The sequence below is a fragment of the Equus asinus genome, chromosome 9, assembly GCF_041296235.1.
Source record: "Equus asinus isolate D_3611 breed Donkey chromosome 9, EquAss-T2T_v2, whole genome shotgun sequence".
In the NCBI taxonomy this organism is placed as follows: Eukaryota; Metazoa; Chordata; class Mammalia; order Perissodactyla; family Equidae; genus Equus; species Equus asinus.
Genome location: NC_091798.1, coordinates 65281130 through 65294976, shown reverse-complemented (window position 1 = coordinate 65294976; position 13847 = coordinate 65281130). Strand labels below are relative to the sequence as shown.

Below are 13847 nucleotides of genomic sequence, written 5' to 3'. Positions count from 1 at the left end.
TTAGAAAAAGTGAAATACGGCTCTTTGGGATTTCAGGATTGTATATAGAATCAAAGTATGTAACAACATTGGACACATTACTTCAATCTAAAAATTATGTGGACAAGCTACATGCTTTAATATAAATATTCATTTTGTAGTTAACTCTATTAGTCATCAGAGAGGGCAACTATATATAATGAAAGTTCCTTTCTTCCAATCTAGTTGGAAGTTTCTTGCATCTCGTAGGTCGTATGAAAGTAGATTATGTCCAACAATAATGGCAGGCATTTGATAATTATTAATCAAATGGACTGTTTTCAAATTTACTAATAATTGTTTATTTACAATTGAGTTCCAGTAAGTAAATATTAACTTCTTTGTTAATGACTTAATTAATGATGTTTTCATATGAAAGTTTGAATTAAGTTTAGCTTGATAATGTGATGTGAAAAATAGTATAAAATCCAGATCATTAGGGAAGATTATCACTCACACATTTTTGAGTGATCAGTGCTAGACTTAAAGCTCAGCATTTTAAGAATTAAATAATCCTTACTCTTTTGATTCAAATGTAAACTTGATGAGTTGACAATTTTTTCCCTGCTTTTTAGCTTTGATGTATGTTTAGAAGGTAAATCCCTGTTGAAATCATCTACTTTGCAGGATTCTTATTATTTTAAAATATCTTTTCCAAATGGAAGCATTAAATTGCTGTTGGAAAGCAGTTTTTATTGACTGCTAATACTTATTTAGTAAGAAGTTCTAAAGAATCTCAAGCTAAAAGCAGTAGCTGATGTATCTTAATTTTCTTTGTGATATGTTTGCATTAAGGAAATATTCCTTCTTTCCATTACTTTAGATCAATAACTTGGTAGCAGTGATTGGGCCAAAAATCATTACAAACAAATTAAATTTCCATGAAAATATGATTAGATAATAAATTGTAAAATTAAACTATTTACTGAAATAGAATATGTTGGGAAGGACAGATTTTTCACTGAGGAAAAAATATTTTCAGTTAAAGACAAATATTTCAATTATTTATTTTAATATATGAAATATAAATTAGGAGGAATTTTAGCCTTTAGCTCCTCAGTGAGGCTATTTCAAAGAATAATTATTTTCTCAATGATAAGGCAGTAGAATGATGCCAGTTTCAATAAATTTAATCATTTTTAATAAGACTACAACTTTAGAATCACTGTATAGCTTAATTTCAGTTAATATTTTTTAGTATGAGATGATTGGTCATTTAATATTTTCACTACCTGTTCCAAATAAATATTTACAATATACTACTGGAGAGTACATGAGTAAAAGAGAATTAGCGATTATTCCTGCACTTAACGGACTTTGGCATTTTGTCGTAATATAAGGTTGAGAAGGGACTGTAACATTTTTTATTCAGCACTTTATTATTCGTAGACTGTACTTGATATATATTTGGTATTCAATAAATATTTTATTTAGTCCTCAAATATTTGTTGAATGCCTACTATGTGCCAGGCACTTTTCTAGGCATTTGGAAAACATCAGTGAACAAAGCAGACAAATATTCTTTCCCTTGTAGAATTTGTGTTCTATCTAGCAAGAGAAGACAGATAAATAATAAGCATAATAAATAGATAAATTTTATAATGTTAGAGGGTGCTAAGTCCTGTGAAAAAATTTGCAAGTGCTATTGGTCAGAGTTGCAATTTTTAATAGGGAAATATGGGTAAGCCTTATTAAAATTGCTCCTTTTGAATAAAATTTGGAGGGGAGGGATTTAGCTGCGGGGACATTTGAGGAAGAGGGTTCTAGGCAGAGGGAGTAAGCAATGCAAATTTCATTTGAAGAGCAACAGAGACAGTTTGTCTGTAACGGAATATGCAAGGAGGAATATGATAGGAGAGGAAGTCAGTGAGATGGTGAGATTATATATTATGTAGGGCCTTTTAGGCCATTGTAATTCCTTAGGCTTTGATTATGTGTGAAAAAAATTAGTTGGTTGATGATTTGAAGTGGAAGAGTGGCATGATCTCACTTTTTAAGAAGATCGCTCTGGCTGTTGTGTTGAGAATAGCTGATGAGTTGGAAGGTTAGGAAGCAATTACACTTAGGTAACTAAAACATGGTGGTTGCTGGATCAGGGTGGTGATGATAGAGGTTGTGAGAAGTGGTGAATTCTGGATAATGTTTTCAAGGTTGAACCAGCAGAATATCACAGTGGACTCCTATGTGGGGCTTGAGAGAAAGAGGGGAGTCAGCATGGGTGCAGAAGGTTTTGGGGAACAAGATTCCAACTGAATATCCCAATGGAATCCATACATAGGGCAGGGGAGAAAGAGGAGAGTCAATGTAGGCGCAGAAAGTGCATTAAGAGTTCAGTTTTGGATGTATTGACTTTGTCTATTAGATTTCCAAGTGAAGATGAAAGAGAAGCCAGTTGGATATCAAGTCTGACCAAGGAGGAGAGAGTGATCAGTGTCATCAAGTGCTGCTAAGAGCTCAAATGAGATGATAACTGAAAATTAACCGTTGAATTTAGCAATGAGGAGGCCCCTGGTAACTTGGCTGGGTAGTGTCATTGAAGTGCTTTTGGTGAAAGCCAGATTGGAATAGTTTTAAGAGAGAATGGGAGGAGAGGAATTAGAGATGGCAAGGATGTAACTCTGAAGTTTTGCCTCAAAAGGAAGCAGAGACACGTGGTGATAGTTTCAAGAGAATGATTTGTGTGTTGTTGTTGTTGTTGTTGTTGTTTAACATGAAAGAAAAAATAGCATGGTGGTTTGCAGTTGAGAATGTTCTAGTGAAAAATTAATTATTTTGAAGGGAAAGATGAGCATTGCTGGAGTAATCTCTTTGAGTAGTTAAGAGGGGATGAGATTTAGTTTACAGTGGAGGATTGAATTTAATGGAAACACAGTAGTTCATTTTTATCAGCAAGAAAGATTGGTAGGTGGGAAAATTGGTAGGTGAGGCTGAGAGTCTGGAAGTTCTTTTTAGATTGCTCCAATTTTTTCAGTGAAGTAGGAAGCAAGATTATCAGCTAAGAATGAAGATAGAGGAGGAGGTATGGGGAATTTGAGAAGAGAGAACAAGGTAGAAACTGTTAGTTAGAAGAATGAGAATGTGAATGGTTTAGAGAATTGTAATATGTTTACCAGGCAGCATTAAGGACCCATCTGAGGTTTGCGTTCATGAATTTAAAGTGAAACCAGTCAACGTGGTTGTGGATTTTCTCCAGCCACATATAGCTGCATAGGTGCAGAGTAGACAGAGTGTTGCATTTAATCAGGGTTGTGGATTTGACAAGGGAGTTCTAGAGATTAAGAAGAACAAAGTTGAGAATCTATGGTAAACAGTTGTTGTAATTATTGATTATGGAATTTAAGCTGGATAAGGAAAGAAGAGAGAATATTAATGGGTGATGGACAATAAAAAGTGATAGGATCTAAAGATTTGGGATTCCTGTAGGGTCAAAGGATTTTTGAAGCGTGTGTATTGGAGGAAATAAGCTAGAAAAATAGAAGCCAGCCAGAAAATGGGAGGAATGAAATAGATATTTTAGAGAAGTTGCATTATTGGCAATGGTAAAGTTTAAGGTATGATTCTAGGAAATAGATTGGAGCACAAGATCATTGGAAGAGAGATGTTCAAGAAACTGAGAGTTTGAAATGTTGGAATGATCTTTAAGTATTGAAATTGCCAAGAACTAAGACAGGAATAACACTGGTTACACTGAGCCAGGAGCTCAAATGATCAATAAACATAAAATATTTTCGAATTCAATAGCTGATGGCCACAGTAAGGGGTAGTGGGTATATAATTGAATGATAACACGTCAAAGCTGGGGGTTTTTAGGAAGGCAGGAGAGAAAATGGTTTGAAAGCAGTGACAAGGAGCTAGTAGAATACTTGATTCCATCTCCAGGGCAGTGGGAGGAGGATGATGGGGGAGAGGGGGAAGGAGTCATCACTTAAGTTTAGAAGGCAACAGGTAGCTCAGCCACCAGTTGAGTGTTCTCAAGTGAGAGCCAAATTTCTGTTAGAATGAGAAGGTGAAGAGAATGACCAAAGAATAGATTGAAGATAAAAATTGATGATGATGGACCACGAATTCCAGATGGCACAGTGGAATTTGGGGATAGAAGAGAAATAGGAGATAGAGTGTTGAATAGAAGTGTGCAGAATCTAATGAGGATTAGAGAGAGGGAGATGAGGATTAACGTAGGACCAAGATCTTATGAGGACTGATATAAACACAGACAAGGGGCACAATGAGATTTTGCCTCATGGACTTAAGGGCAGTAGCAGAGATGAAACTCTGCCTGTTAAATGGTAGGGAGTGATGGGTGTCCTAGCTTCCTCCTGACCTCTTTGGATGGAGAAGAGGCGGTCTGGGAAGCACAGTCTTTTTTTTCTTGGTGTTTGGAGATTCCCCGCTAGACCACCATTGATAGAATTGAAGTCCTCTGAGTAATAATTGTTGAATGAATGTTTAAAATTTTCAGGTGCCTCATATGTGCTAAGATCTGTTACATAGGGCAGAAACATTATAAAGGTACAAAGGGACAATTGAATGATAAGTGTTCAGGAACAGGATATGTAATTTTGGAAAGATCAAGAAGGAACGGGCATAAGAAATGGACTTAGAGATTAGTTAGCATTTTCCCTGATTGAAAGTAGTGGGTTTTCCAGAGGAAAAAGTTATAGAAAAGGAATGGCACATATTTTGAGATCGCTAAGTATTTGAGTCTAGGACACATTCAACATTTGAAGGCTGTAATGTGGAGCTAGACAGAGGCTGAGAAAGTGATGGTAATTGAAGGATGGATATTGAGTAAGGCAATAGTATAATGCAAGTTGTCTCTTGGAAAGATTAATCTGGCAGTGCTGTGGTGGCTGGATTGGAGGGAGTAGGACTGACCATGAGATCAGTTTAGGTGAGAAAATTGAGATCTTAACTTGGGGGGGGCCTTTCTGAGATGCAAAGAGGAAGACAAAAGTATTGTAGAGGTAGAGTCTGAATGCTTACAGAGAGAATAATGGTCTTAGTAAATGAAAAAGGTAATTTAGCCAGGAAAAGTCTTCTAATGATTAAAGCATTGTTTTAGACAAATTGATTTATAAGTGCTTCAGAATTATTCAGATAAATAGAGGCCCAGCAATAATCGTGTATATTAATAATATCTTTTCTCAGCTCTATCTCTGATATAATAAATGATCTGATAATTGTGTGGGGAAAAAAAGCCATGAGAATAACAAACAAGGAAAGCTATAAAGCTCAAATTTTCCTTTTTCTAATTTATGATGAATGTGTACTATGTTGTATTCATAGTATGTTTACTTTACATGAAAAGATGATCAATCATTGTTTTTTAATAAATACTTGAATATTAGATTTAATAATAATGAATACTATTCATTACTGTAAGTATACTTAAAATATTAAGTAAAATAAAAAGTAAAAATATTAAGTAATACTTAAAATATTTTAAAAACTTTAAATTATTTATTAATGACATGTAAAGTTTATACACCTTGAACTATTGGTTAAGAGTTACATTGATCTTAGAACTCAAACTCAATAACTAGTAGAGTCCTAGTTCAGTTACTTCTTGCTCAACAACAGTAGCATTGAAGCTTAATATAATTCTTGCATCTTATGATTATAGCTATGTAAAAAATATATATGCATACATAGAAAACTTGAAGGGAATACTAAAAAATAGCTGTTGTATTAACCTTATAGATCTTCTTTGTAATATTTTCTTTTGTCTTTATAATAAAAGAAAAATGACTTCAAACTGGAAATAAGGCATTTTAAGTCAAAATATATTCTGGTCAAAGAATAAGGTTAGAAATTCATACATTTGATAGAAATTAGTTCCTCACAGGGGGACACTGGCATTTGGGTTGGCACCTCCTCTTTCTTGGCACCTTTCAGAGACTGACAGCGTATGGCGGTAGCTCTTGATAGTCTTTCATCTGCCTTGGGTCTGTTGCCTCCCCCCTACTTTCTACTCTCCCTGTCTCCTCCAACTGACGTAGGCTGCGCTGATCAATACCTACAGTCACCTCACAGGATCTTTGCTTTCTTTTTATACATTAATGGATAGTTTTTAAATGTAGTAAAATTTAGAGCTTAGGACGTAAAGGGAACTAGGTGGAGTAATACTTAATGTGCTTCTGACAACGTCAACTTGAGTTTCTTCTTTTATCCTATTCTCTTTCAATTTTACTTTTCCCGTTTTCCTTTTCAATTCTCCTCAAGCCTCAATCTCCCCAATGGTTGGTGTGTTAGGTAGTATATTTAAAGTTGAAGATTGGTAAGGGCAACCTTCCCAATCTTTATATCCACTTAAAACTCAATAAAGCTAACAGAATGCTTTGATTAACTCAAAATGCATTATTACGCACTCTCCTTGTATTTTGCAATGATTTATGTGGCTGCATCCCAAACAATAAATGTATTTGTATTTCCAGGGAAATTTCGGTGAAGTATATAAGGGCATATTAAAGGATAAAACTGCTGTTGCTGTTAAAACATGTAAAGAAGATCTTCCTCAGGAACTGAAAATAAAATTTTTACAAGAAGCCAAGTGAGTTCTCTAAAGTAACGTAAAATATGTATTTAATAATATAAATAACTCATTAAAATGTAAATTTGAAGATATCTTAAATTATGATTTGCTGAAGTACAAGTAAGCACTTTTAGAACCCTCATAAGTAAGCACTTCTATAGTCTGGGGAAAAAAATGTTTCTATGTTTTTGAGTTAGGTTATAGATCCGCTAGGCAATCACAGTCGAAAGAACCAGATGCTAAAAAACCGGATGCTAAAAACTTGAATATTTGTCATGTTCTTAAAAATATTGCAGTATTTTTTACTTTTATCACGCATGCCTATACGTATATATGTGCATATCCAGTGTGGTCCTAATAGTGAGAATGTTACTGTATTCTGTATATAAAATGTATAATTTACGTATATCTATTTAGATAATTACTTCTATTCTACCCTCCTTAGACAGTGTCACTGATTCTCTTTTCTCAGCTGTTAGCTTTCTTTTCTGAGAACCTCAGATTTCTTCAACTGAGTGTATGGCATTTGTTCCAAAATGTGCATATTTTTCTTTTCTAATCTGGAATAATTCTCTTTTCTTGTATTATTAGCTAAAATTTGTTAGCTAAAATTTCCAACTCGATCCCCTATTTTGCAGATAGTTAAAACTTTTCTGTTAGTGGTAAAATCTAATATATACAACAAAACACAAGACAAATAGAAAGGTGCTGTGGCCAGAGTGAGGAGGACATATGAATGAAGGGTGGATGGATGGATGGATGGATGGGAGAGAAGGAGGATACGTGGATCCATAGATCCACAGATTTGTGGTGTATAGGGAGGGAAGGAAAGCAGTGTGTGTGTGTGTGTATTCTCCACCATGGCATAATGCATAAAATTGAAGTTTCTGTATAGTGCTGTGGGAGAACAGAGAACATGGTAGCTCAAGAAAAATAAGTCCCATGGCATGAAGAATTTTGATGTACATTTCTTCATTCATCATCTAAAAATGAATGTTGATAGCAATGGATTAAGCTAGTTTGTTGCATTTATTAAATATTATCTACAGAATAAAGTTGCAAACCTTTTTTATGTATATTATTGGCAATTCAGAAAAAATATTCTCTAATAAATTTAAAGGCATGCTATCGCAATTGAAATTTATAGGCTTATTATTTTATAGTTATTCATAGGTATTCTTAAGGTACAAAGTTGTATCTAAAATTTTTAAAAATATTTAATTTTCTTGCTTTCTAACTTGTGATTATTTTATTGCAAATCGTTTAATTTCCTCTTCTAAAGTGAGGTTACCAAGTTTAATGTTAAAAATGAAAACTATATCCATGCAAACTCCCTAGTGTCCTTTAATAGACAATAGAGCTATATATTTAGATATTCAGTACTATTTGAGTTCATGCTGGCTATTTTGTGGAATTTCTTTACTAGGCAGTTTCCAGCTTAAGAAATGACATTTTGGATTAAAGTTAAACGTTCTAAAACTTTATTTTTAGTTTCTTGTAGAAGTTGGAAGCTCAAAGTTATTGACAGAATATTTCCCTTATCTCTAGAATTCTTCTCAGTTTTACCTTTTCATTTATGAGTCATTATGTATTTTCACTCTAAAACATTTTTCTTAAAGCTATCTCTGCTTTAGTTGTGCATGTACGAAACATGTAAACTGTTTTATCTTTCTCCATATAGTTATTTTTTCAGTCTCTCAGGAAAGAAAACTGCATTTTTCAAATATGAGTGAATTTATAACTATGTCAATAGGATAATATGGAATAAAATTTGGTACTAGAAATCATCATGATAGACAGGCCTCTGAGAGAATCTAATCTTTTTTTAACTCGTGCTTGGAGTCCTATGGATGAGTCTATGCCAGTTTTATAGCCCTCTGATGAAATTTTGCCTTTATCCAAACTAAATCTTCTCTGCTTCAGCTTAAGTCTATATTGAAACTGTTACTCAATTATTCTTAAACCTGTTGCCAGCTTTCTCAAAACTTTTGAGTTTTTACTACCTTGAAATTGATCATGATCATCAAAAAAGTATTTATTAAGAAATCTAATGAAGTGATCACTCTAGAGAATTTACCAGTATGAATTGAGTTCTATTTTTATGTATTTTAAATCAAGTATGTGCATAAAATAAAACAAAACAAAAAGATGCTACCCTAGCAGCCTAGAGTTTTGGGTCAACTAGTTCTTTTCAGCTATGCTTTGTGGTGGTGCCTAAAGCCAGATACTCTGAAGGGGAGTTCTACATGTTTTAGACTAAGTAAGTTTTTCCTATTTAGCATGGTTGTTAGTCATTCCGAGTGGATAATAATTTTTAAAATATTTAACTGAATTAAGGAGAATTGACTCATTTGTCCCTGTATTTTGCCAATATTTATCAAAATTGTATATATCCCATTTATCATAATTTGGGTTCATACTGAAGTTTTAAAAATTGAATTATGTTGATTAAAGTGTATTCTACTTGTGCACACTATTCATGACCATAAACTAATGCTTTAGTATTTAAATCATAACTATTATACTTTTCTCTCATCCAGAATTCTCAAGCAATATGATCATCCCAATATTGTCAAACTTATAGGAGTTTGCACACAAAGACAGCCTATCTACATCATTATGGAACTGGTTCCAGGTAATATGATTTTAGAGGTTTCCTCAATGACATTTTAATGTCATATTTTATTACTTTTATATCTTCAGTCTCTTTGATTTCTCCTTGCAAAGTTTCCAAGGATTTCGTTTAACATTTTCCTGATGACAAAGAGCTTGTACACATACTCGGTATTTTTATAGTCTATAACACTTCACTATTTTCTAGAAAATGTCAGCCAACCTTTTTTTTTAAGAGAAGATACATTATTGCAGTGCAGTTACACATGGAATTTATTTATGTATAATGCTGATGTGAGAAAAGCTGTTTAGAAAAAGTCTACTTAGTTTGACTTCTTAACAGTGATCATACTATCTTATATTTAGCTCATTGGTTACCACACATCCTCTCGTTTGGTTGTATATAATAATCCTATGGTGATTTGGGTTACCTACAAATTATGAACCTCTTTTATGTATGGACAAAGGAAGTGATCCTTGTATTTCTTTATTGTGACTTTCAAAAACTCCAGATCTTTTGGTTAACAACTTTTGCCAACAAACAAGGATAACCTCTAACTGATACGGTATAGTTTTAAGTTATTTTCACTATACATCCATCTTTTGTAGAAAATCAGAGATAATATTTACAAATACAATATTTAATAACTGAAAATTATTTGCTGTGTTACCTTTAACAACTATTTACTCATTTTAAAAGAAGAAATTTAAAGGGATATGAAAAATATTTCTAACTTTAATATACATTGAGTAAACCTGATATTGTAGATTACCCATTAAATACTGTCCACATAATTCTTCCATTATTGAAGGATAATTGGTCCCATTTTATCATACTGGTTCGCTTGCTATTGGAATATTTCTTGATATTACCATATTACTTCAGGATTCCTAGATCATGATCATCCGCATCAAGATGGCATTGTCTGTGTTAGGTACACTGTATGTTTGGATGATTTATGCTATTTATGATCTATATCTTAAAGTAGCTTTCAATATACTTATGAAAAAATTATAGATACAGTCTAAAATTTTAAAAGCAATTGAATAGCCTATAATTTTAATTAAAATAGGATACTTAAATATTATAAATACATATAAACATTCACATAAATGCAAATGAAGCACAGTTAATAAGGGTTGTCACCAAGAAACTTACATTTAAGGAGTAGGGCAGACTTGAAGAAAAGTGATTTTGGACTTACCATGGATGAGGAAAGGAGCACAGATGACAAATTCCAGATGGCAGGTCCAAGTTGAATAACACAAAAGAAGATAACTTTGCAGGAGAACCAGCAAAGTGTTTATCTGGACACTGACAAGTAACATCTATTAATTATTTTTTAAATTAATAAGAATAATAAACTTCATTAGAAAATTCAAAATGTAACGAAAGGTATAAATAAAATTAAAAATGAAAACCTCACACTCAATCTAATCCTATCCCAAAGCTAATTGCTTTTTATTTTTTTGGGTTTTTTTCCGGAAAAATGTTTAATGCAGATACCTTGATTTTATGTTGATCCTTTAAATTTAATTATAAAAAATATCATAACACTGTTTCAGATTTTTTTCTCTTATTAATGTAACTTACGGTTTCCTTGTTTCATATTCATCAATATAGTTCTACCTTTTCCTTGTAATGGCTATAAAGTTATACAGTTTATGGATTTATACAGTTTATCTATTTATGGATACTTCGGCTGTTTCCATTTTTATTCTTTCTCTTTTTACAAACTGCTAGTGAATATCTTTGGACTCATATCATAAGAATCATTTTGAAGTGTATCTGTAGGGTCAGTTTTCAGCAGTGGTATTGTTGGATCTGAGTTTATGTGCATTTTGGCTTATGGTAAATGTTTTAGCTTTCTGTTGCTGCATAACAAAGGATCACAACTTAGCAGTTTTAAACAACACCCATTTATTACCTCACAGCTCTGTAGGTTAGAAGTGCAGGCAGGCTTGACTGGATTCTCTGCTCAGGGTCTTAAAAAGCCAAAAATCAGAATGACAGGCTAAGCTCCTATCTGGAGGCACTAGAGGAGAATCCACTGTCATGCTCCTTCAGGCTGGTAGCAGAACACTTTTCCTTGCCGCTGGGCTAAGGTTACCTTGCTTGCTGGGGTCATCTCTCAGCTCCTAAAGGTTTCCTACCTTCTTTTACCCGTGGCTCCCTCCATCTTCATACCCAGCATGCCACATCCTTCAGTGTTTTGAATTTCTCTAATGTCCTCTTCTGTTACCAGCTGGAGAATACTCCAGTTTCTTGAAAGGTCTCGTGTAATTCGATGAGGCTCACCTGGATAATCTCCCTATGGTAAGGTGGACTGTGCCCTATGACAACATAATTAGGGAGTGATAGCTAATCACATTCACATGTTCCACGGGGTAGGGCAGGACATCTTTGGGAAGCCATCTTCAAGTTCTACCTACACAGTAGATTTTGCTAAATTTTCTTTTTTTTTTTTATTGAGTTAATGATAGGTTACAATCTTGTGTGATTTCAGTTGTACATTAATGTTTGTCATTCGTGTTGTAGGTGCACCACTTCATCCTTTGTGCCCACCCCCCACCCCACCTTTCCCCTGGTAGCCACTAATCTGTTCTCTTTGTCCACATTTTTCAATTCCTCATATGAGTGGAGTCATACAGAGATTATCCTTCTCTAACTGGCTTATTTCACTTAACATAATTCCCTCAAGGCCCATCCATGTTGTTGCAAATGGGATGATTTTGTTCTGTTTTGCAGCTGAGTAGTATTCCATTGTATATATACACAACTTCTTTATCCATTCATCTGTTGATGGGCACTTAGGTTGCTTCCATGTCTTGGCTATTGTAAATAATGCTGCAATGAACATTGGGGTGCATAGGACTTTTGGAATTGCTGACTTCAGCCTCTTTGGATAGATACCCAGTAGTGGAATGGCTGGATCATATGGTAGTTCTATTTTTAATTTTTTGAGGAATCTCTATACTGTTTTCCATAGTGGCTGCACCAGTTTACATTCCCACCAGCAGTGTATGAGGGTTCCATTCTCTCCACAACCTCTCCAACAATTGTTACAATTAGAGTTAGATATTTTTGTCATTCTAATGGGTGTAAGGTGATATCTTAGTGTAGTTTTGATTTGCATTTCCCTGATGATCAGCGATGATGAGCATCTTTTCATGTGCCTATTGGCCATCCGTATATCTTCTTTGGAGAAATGTCTGTTCATGTCTCCAGCCCATTTTTTGATCAGGTTGTTTGATTTTTTGTTGTTGAGTTGTGAGAGTTCTTTATATATTATGGATATTAAGCCTTTGTCAGATATATGACTTGCAAATATTTTTTCCCAGTTAGTGGGTTGTTTTTTTGTTTCAATCCTGTTTTCATTTGCCTTGAAGAAGCTCTTTAGTCTGATGAAGTCCCATTTGTTTATTCTTTCTATTGTTTCCCTTCTCTGAGAAGACATGGTGTCCGAAAAGGTCCTTTTAATACTGATGTCAAAGAGTGTACTGCCTATGTTTTCTTCTAGAAGATTTATGGTTTCGGGTCTCACCTTTAGGTCTTTGATCCATTTTTAGTTTATTTTGCTGAATGGTGAAAAAGAATGTCAATTTTCATTCTTTTACATATGGCTTTCCAGTTTTCCCAGCACCATTTGTTGAAAAGAGTTTCTTTTCTCCATTGTGTGCTCTCAGCTCCTTTGTCGAAGATAAGCTGTCCATAGATGTGTAGTTTTATTTCTGGGCTTTCAATTCTGTTCCATTGATCTGTGCACCTGTCTTTGTACCAGTACCATGCTGTTTTGATTACTGTAGCTTTATAGTAAGTTTTGAAGTCAGGGATTGTGATGTCTCCCGTTTTGTTCTTTTTTCTCAGGATTGCTTTAGCAATTGGGGGTCTTTTGTTGCCCCATATAAATTTTAGGATTCTTTGTTCTAATTCTGTAAAGAATGGCATTGGGATCTGATTGGGATAGCATTGAATCTGTAGATTGCTTTAGGTAGTATGGACATTTTAACTATGTTTATTCTTCCAATCCATGTACATGGAATGTCTTTCCATCTCCTTATGTCGTCATCCAATTCTCTTAGAAAGGCCTTGTAATTTTCATTATATAGGTCCTTCACTTCCTTAGTTAAATTTACCCCAAGGTATTTTATTCTTTTTGTTCTGATTGTGAATGGTATTGTGTTCTTGAGTTCTTTTTCTATTTCGTTATTAGAATATAGAAATGCTACTGATTTATGCAAATTGATTTTATACCCTGCAACTTTGCTGTAGTTGTTGATTAATTCTAAGAGCTTTCCAATGGATTCTTTGGGGTTTTCTATATATAAGATCATGTCGTCTGCAAACAGCAAGAGTTTCACTTCTTCCCTCCCTATTTGGATACCTTTTATTCCTTTTTCTTGCCTGATTGCTCTGGCCAGGACCTCCAGTACTATGTTAAATAAGAGTGGTGATAGAGAGCATCCTTGTCTCGTTCCTGTTTTCAGGGGGATGGCGCTCAGTTTTTGCCCATTGAGTATGATACTGGCTGTTGGTTTGTCATATATGGCCTTTATTATGTTGAGGTAGTTCCCTTCTATGCCCATTTTGTTCAGAGTTTTTATCATAAATGGCTGTTGGATCTTGTCAAATGCTTTCTCTGCATCTATTGAGATGATCATTTGGTTTTTATTCCTCAGTTTG

The 13847-nt window shown here is 34.1% G+C and overlaps 1 protein-coding gene across 10 annotated transcripts in view; it reads left to right on the top strand.

The window, feature by feature from the left end:
• The window catches only part of FER (FER tyrosine kinase), a 435477-nt gene that overhangs the window by 273647 nt on the left and 147983 nt on the right, over positions 1-13847 (top strand). For all 10 annotated transcript variants that reach the window (XR_011505916.1, XM_070517625.1, XM_014843218.3 and 7 more), the window contains 2 exons: positions 6453-6568; positions 9091-9185. Coding sequence is in view for 9 of the 10 variants with exons in the window: in XM_070517625.1 (XP_070373726.1) it covers positions 6453-6568; positions 9091-9185 (211 nt within the window). In the remaining variant the exon portion in view is untranslated. The remainder of the gene's footprint in view (positions 1-6452; positions 6569-9090; positions 9186-13847) is intronic.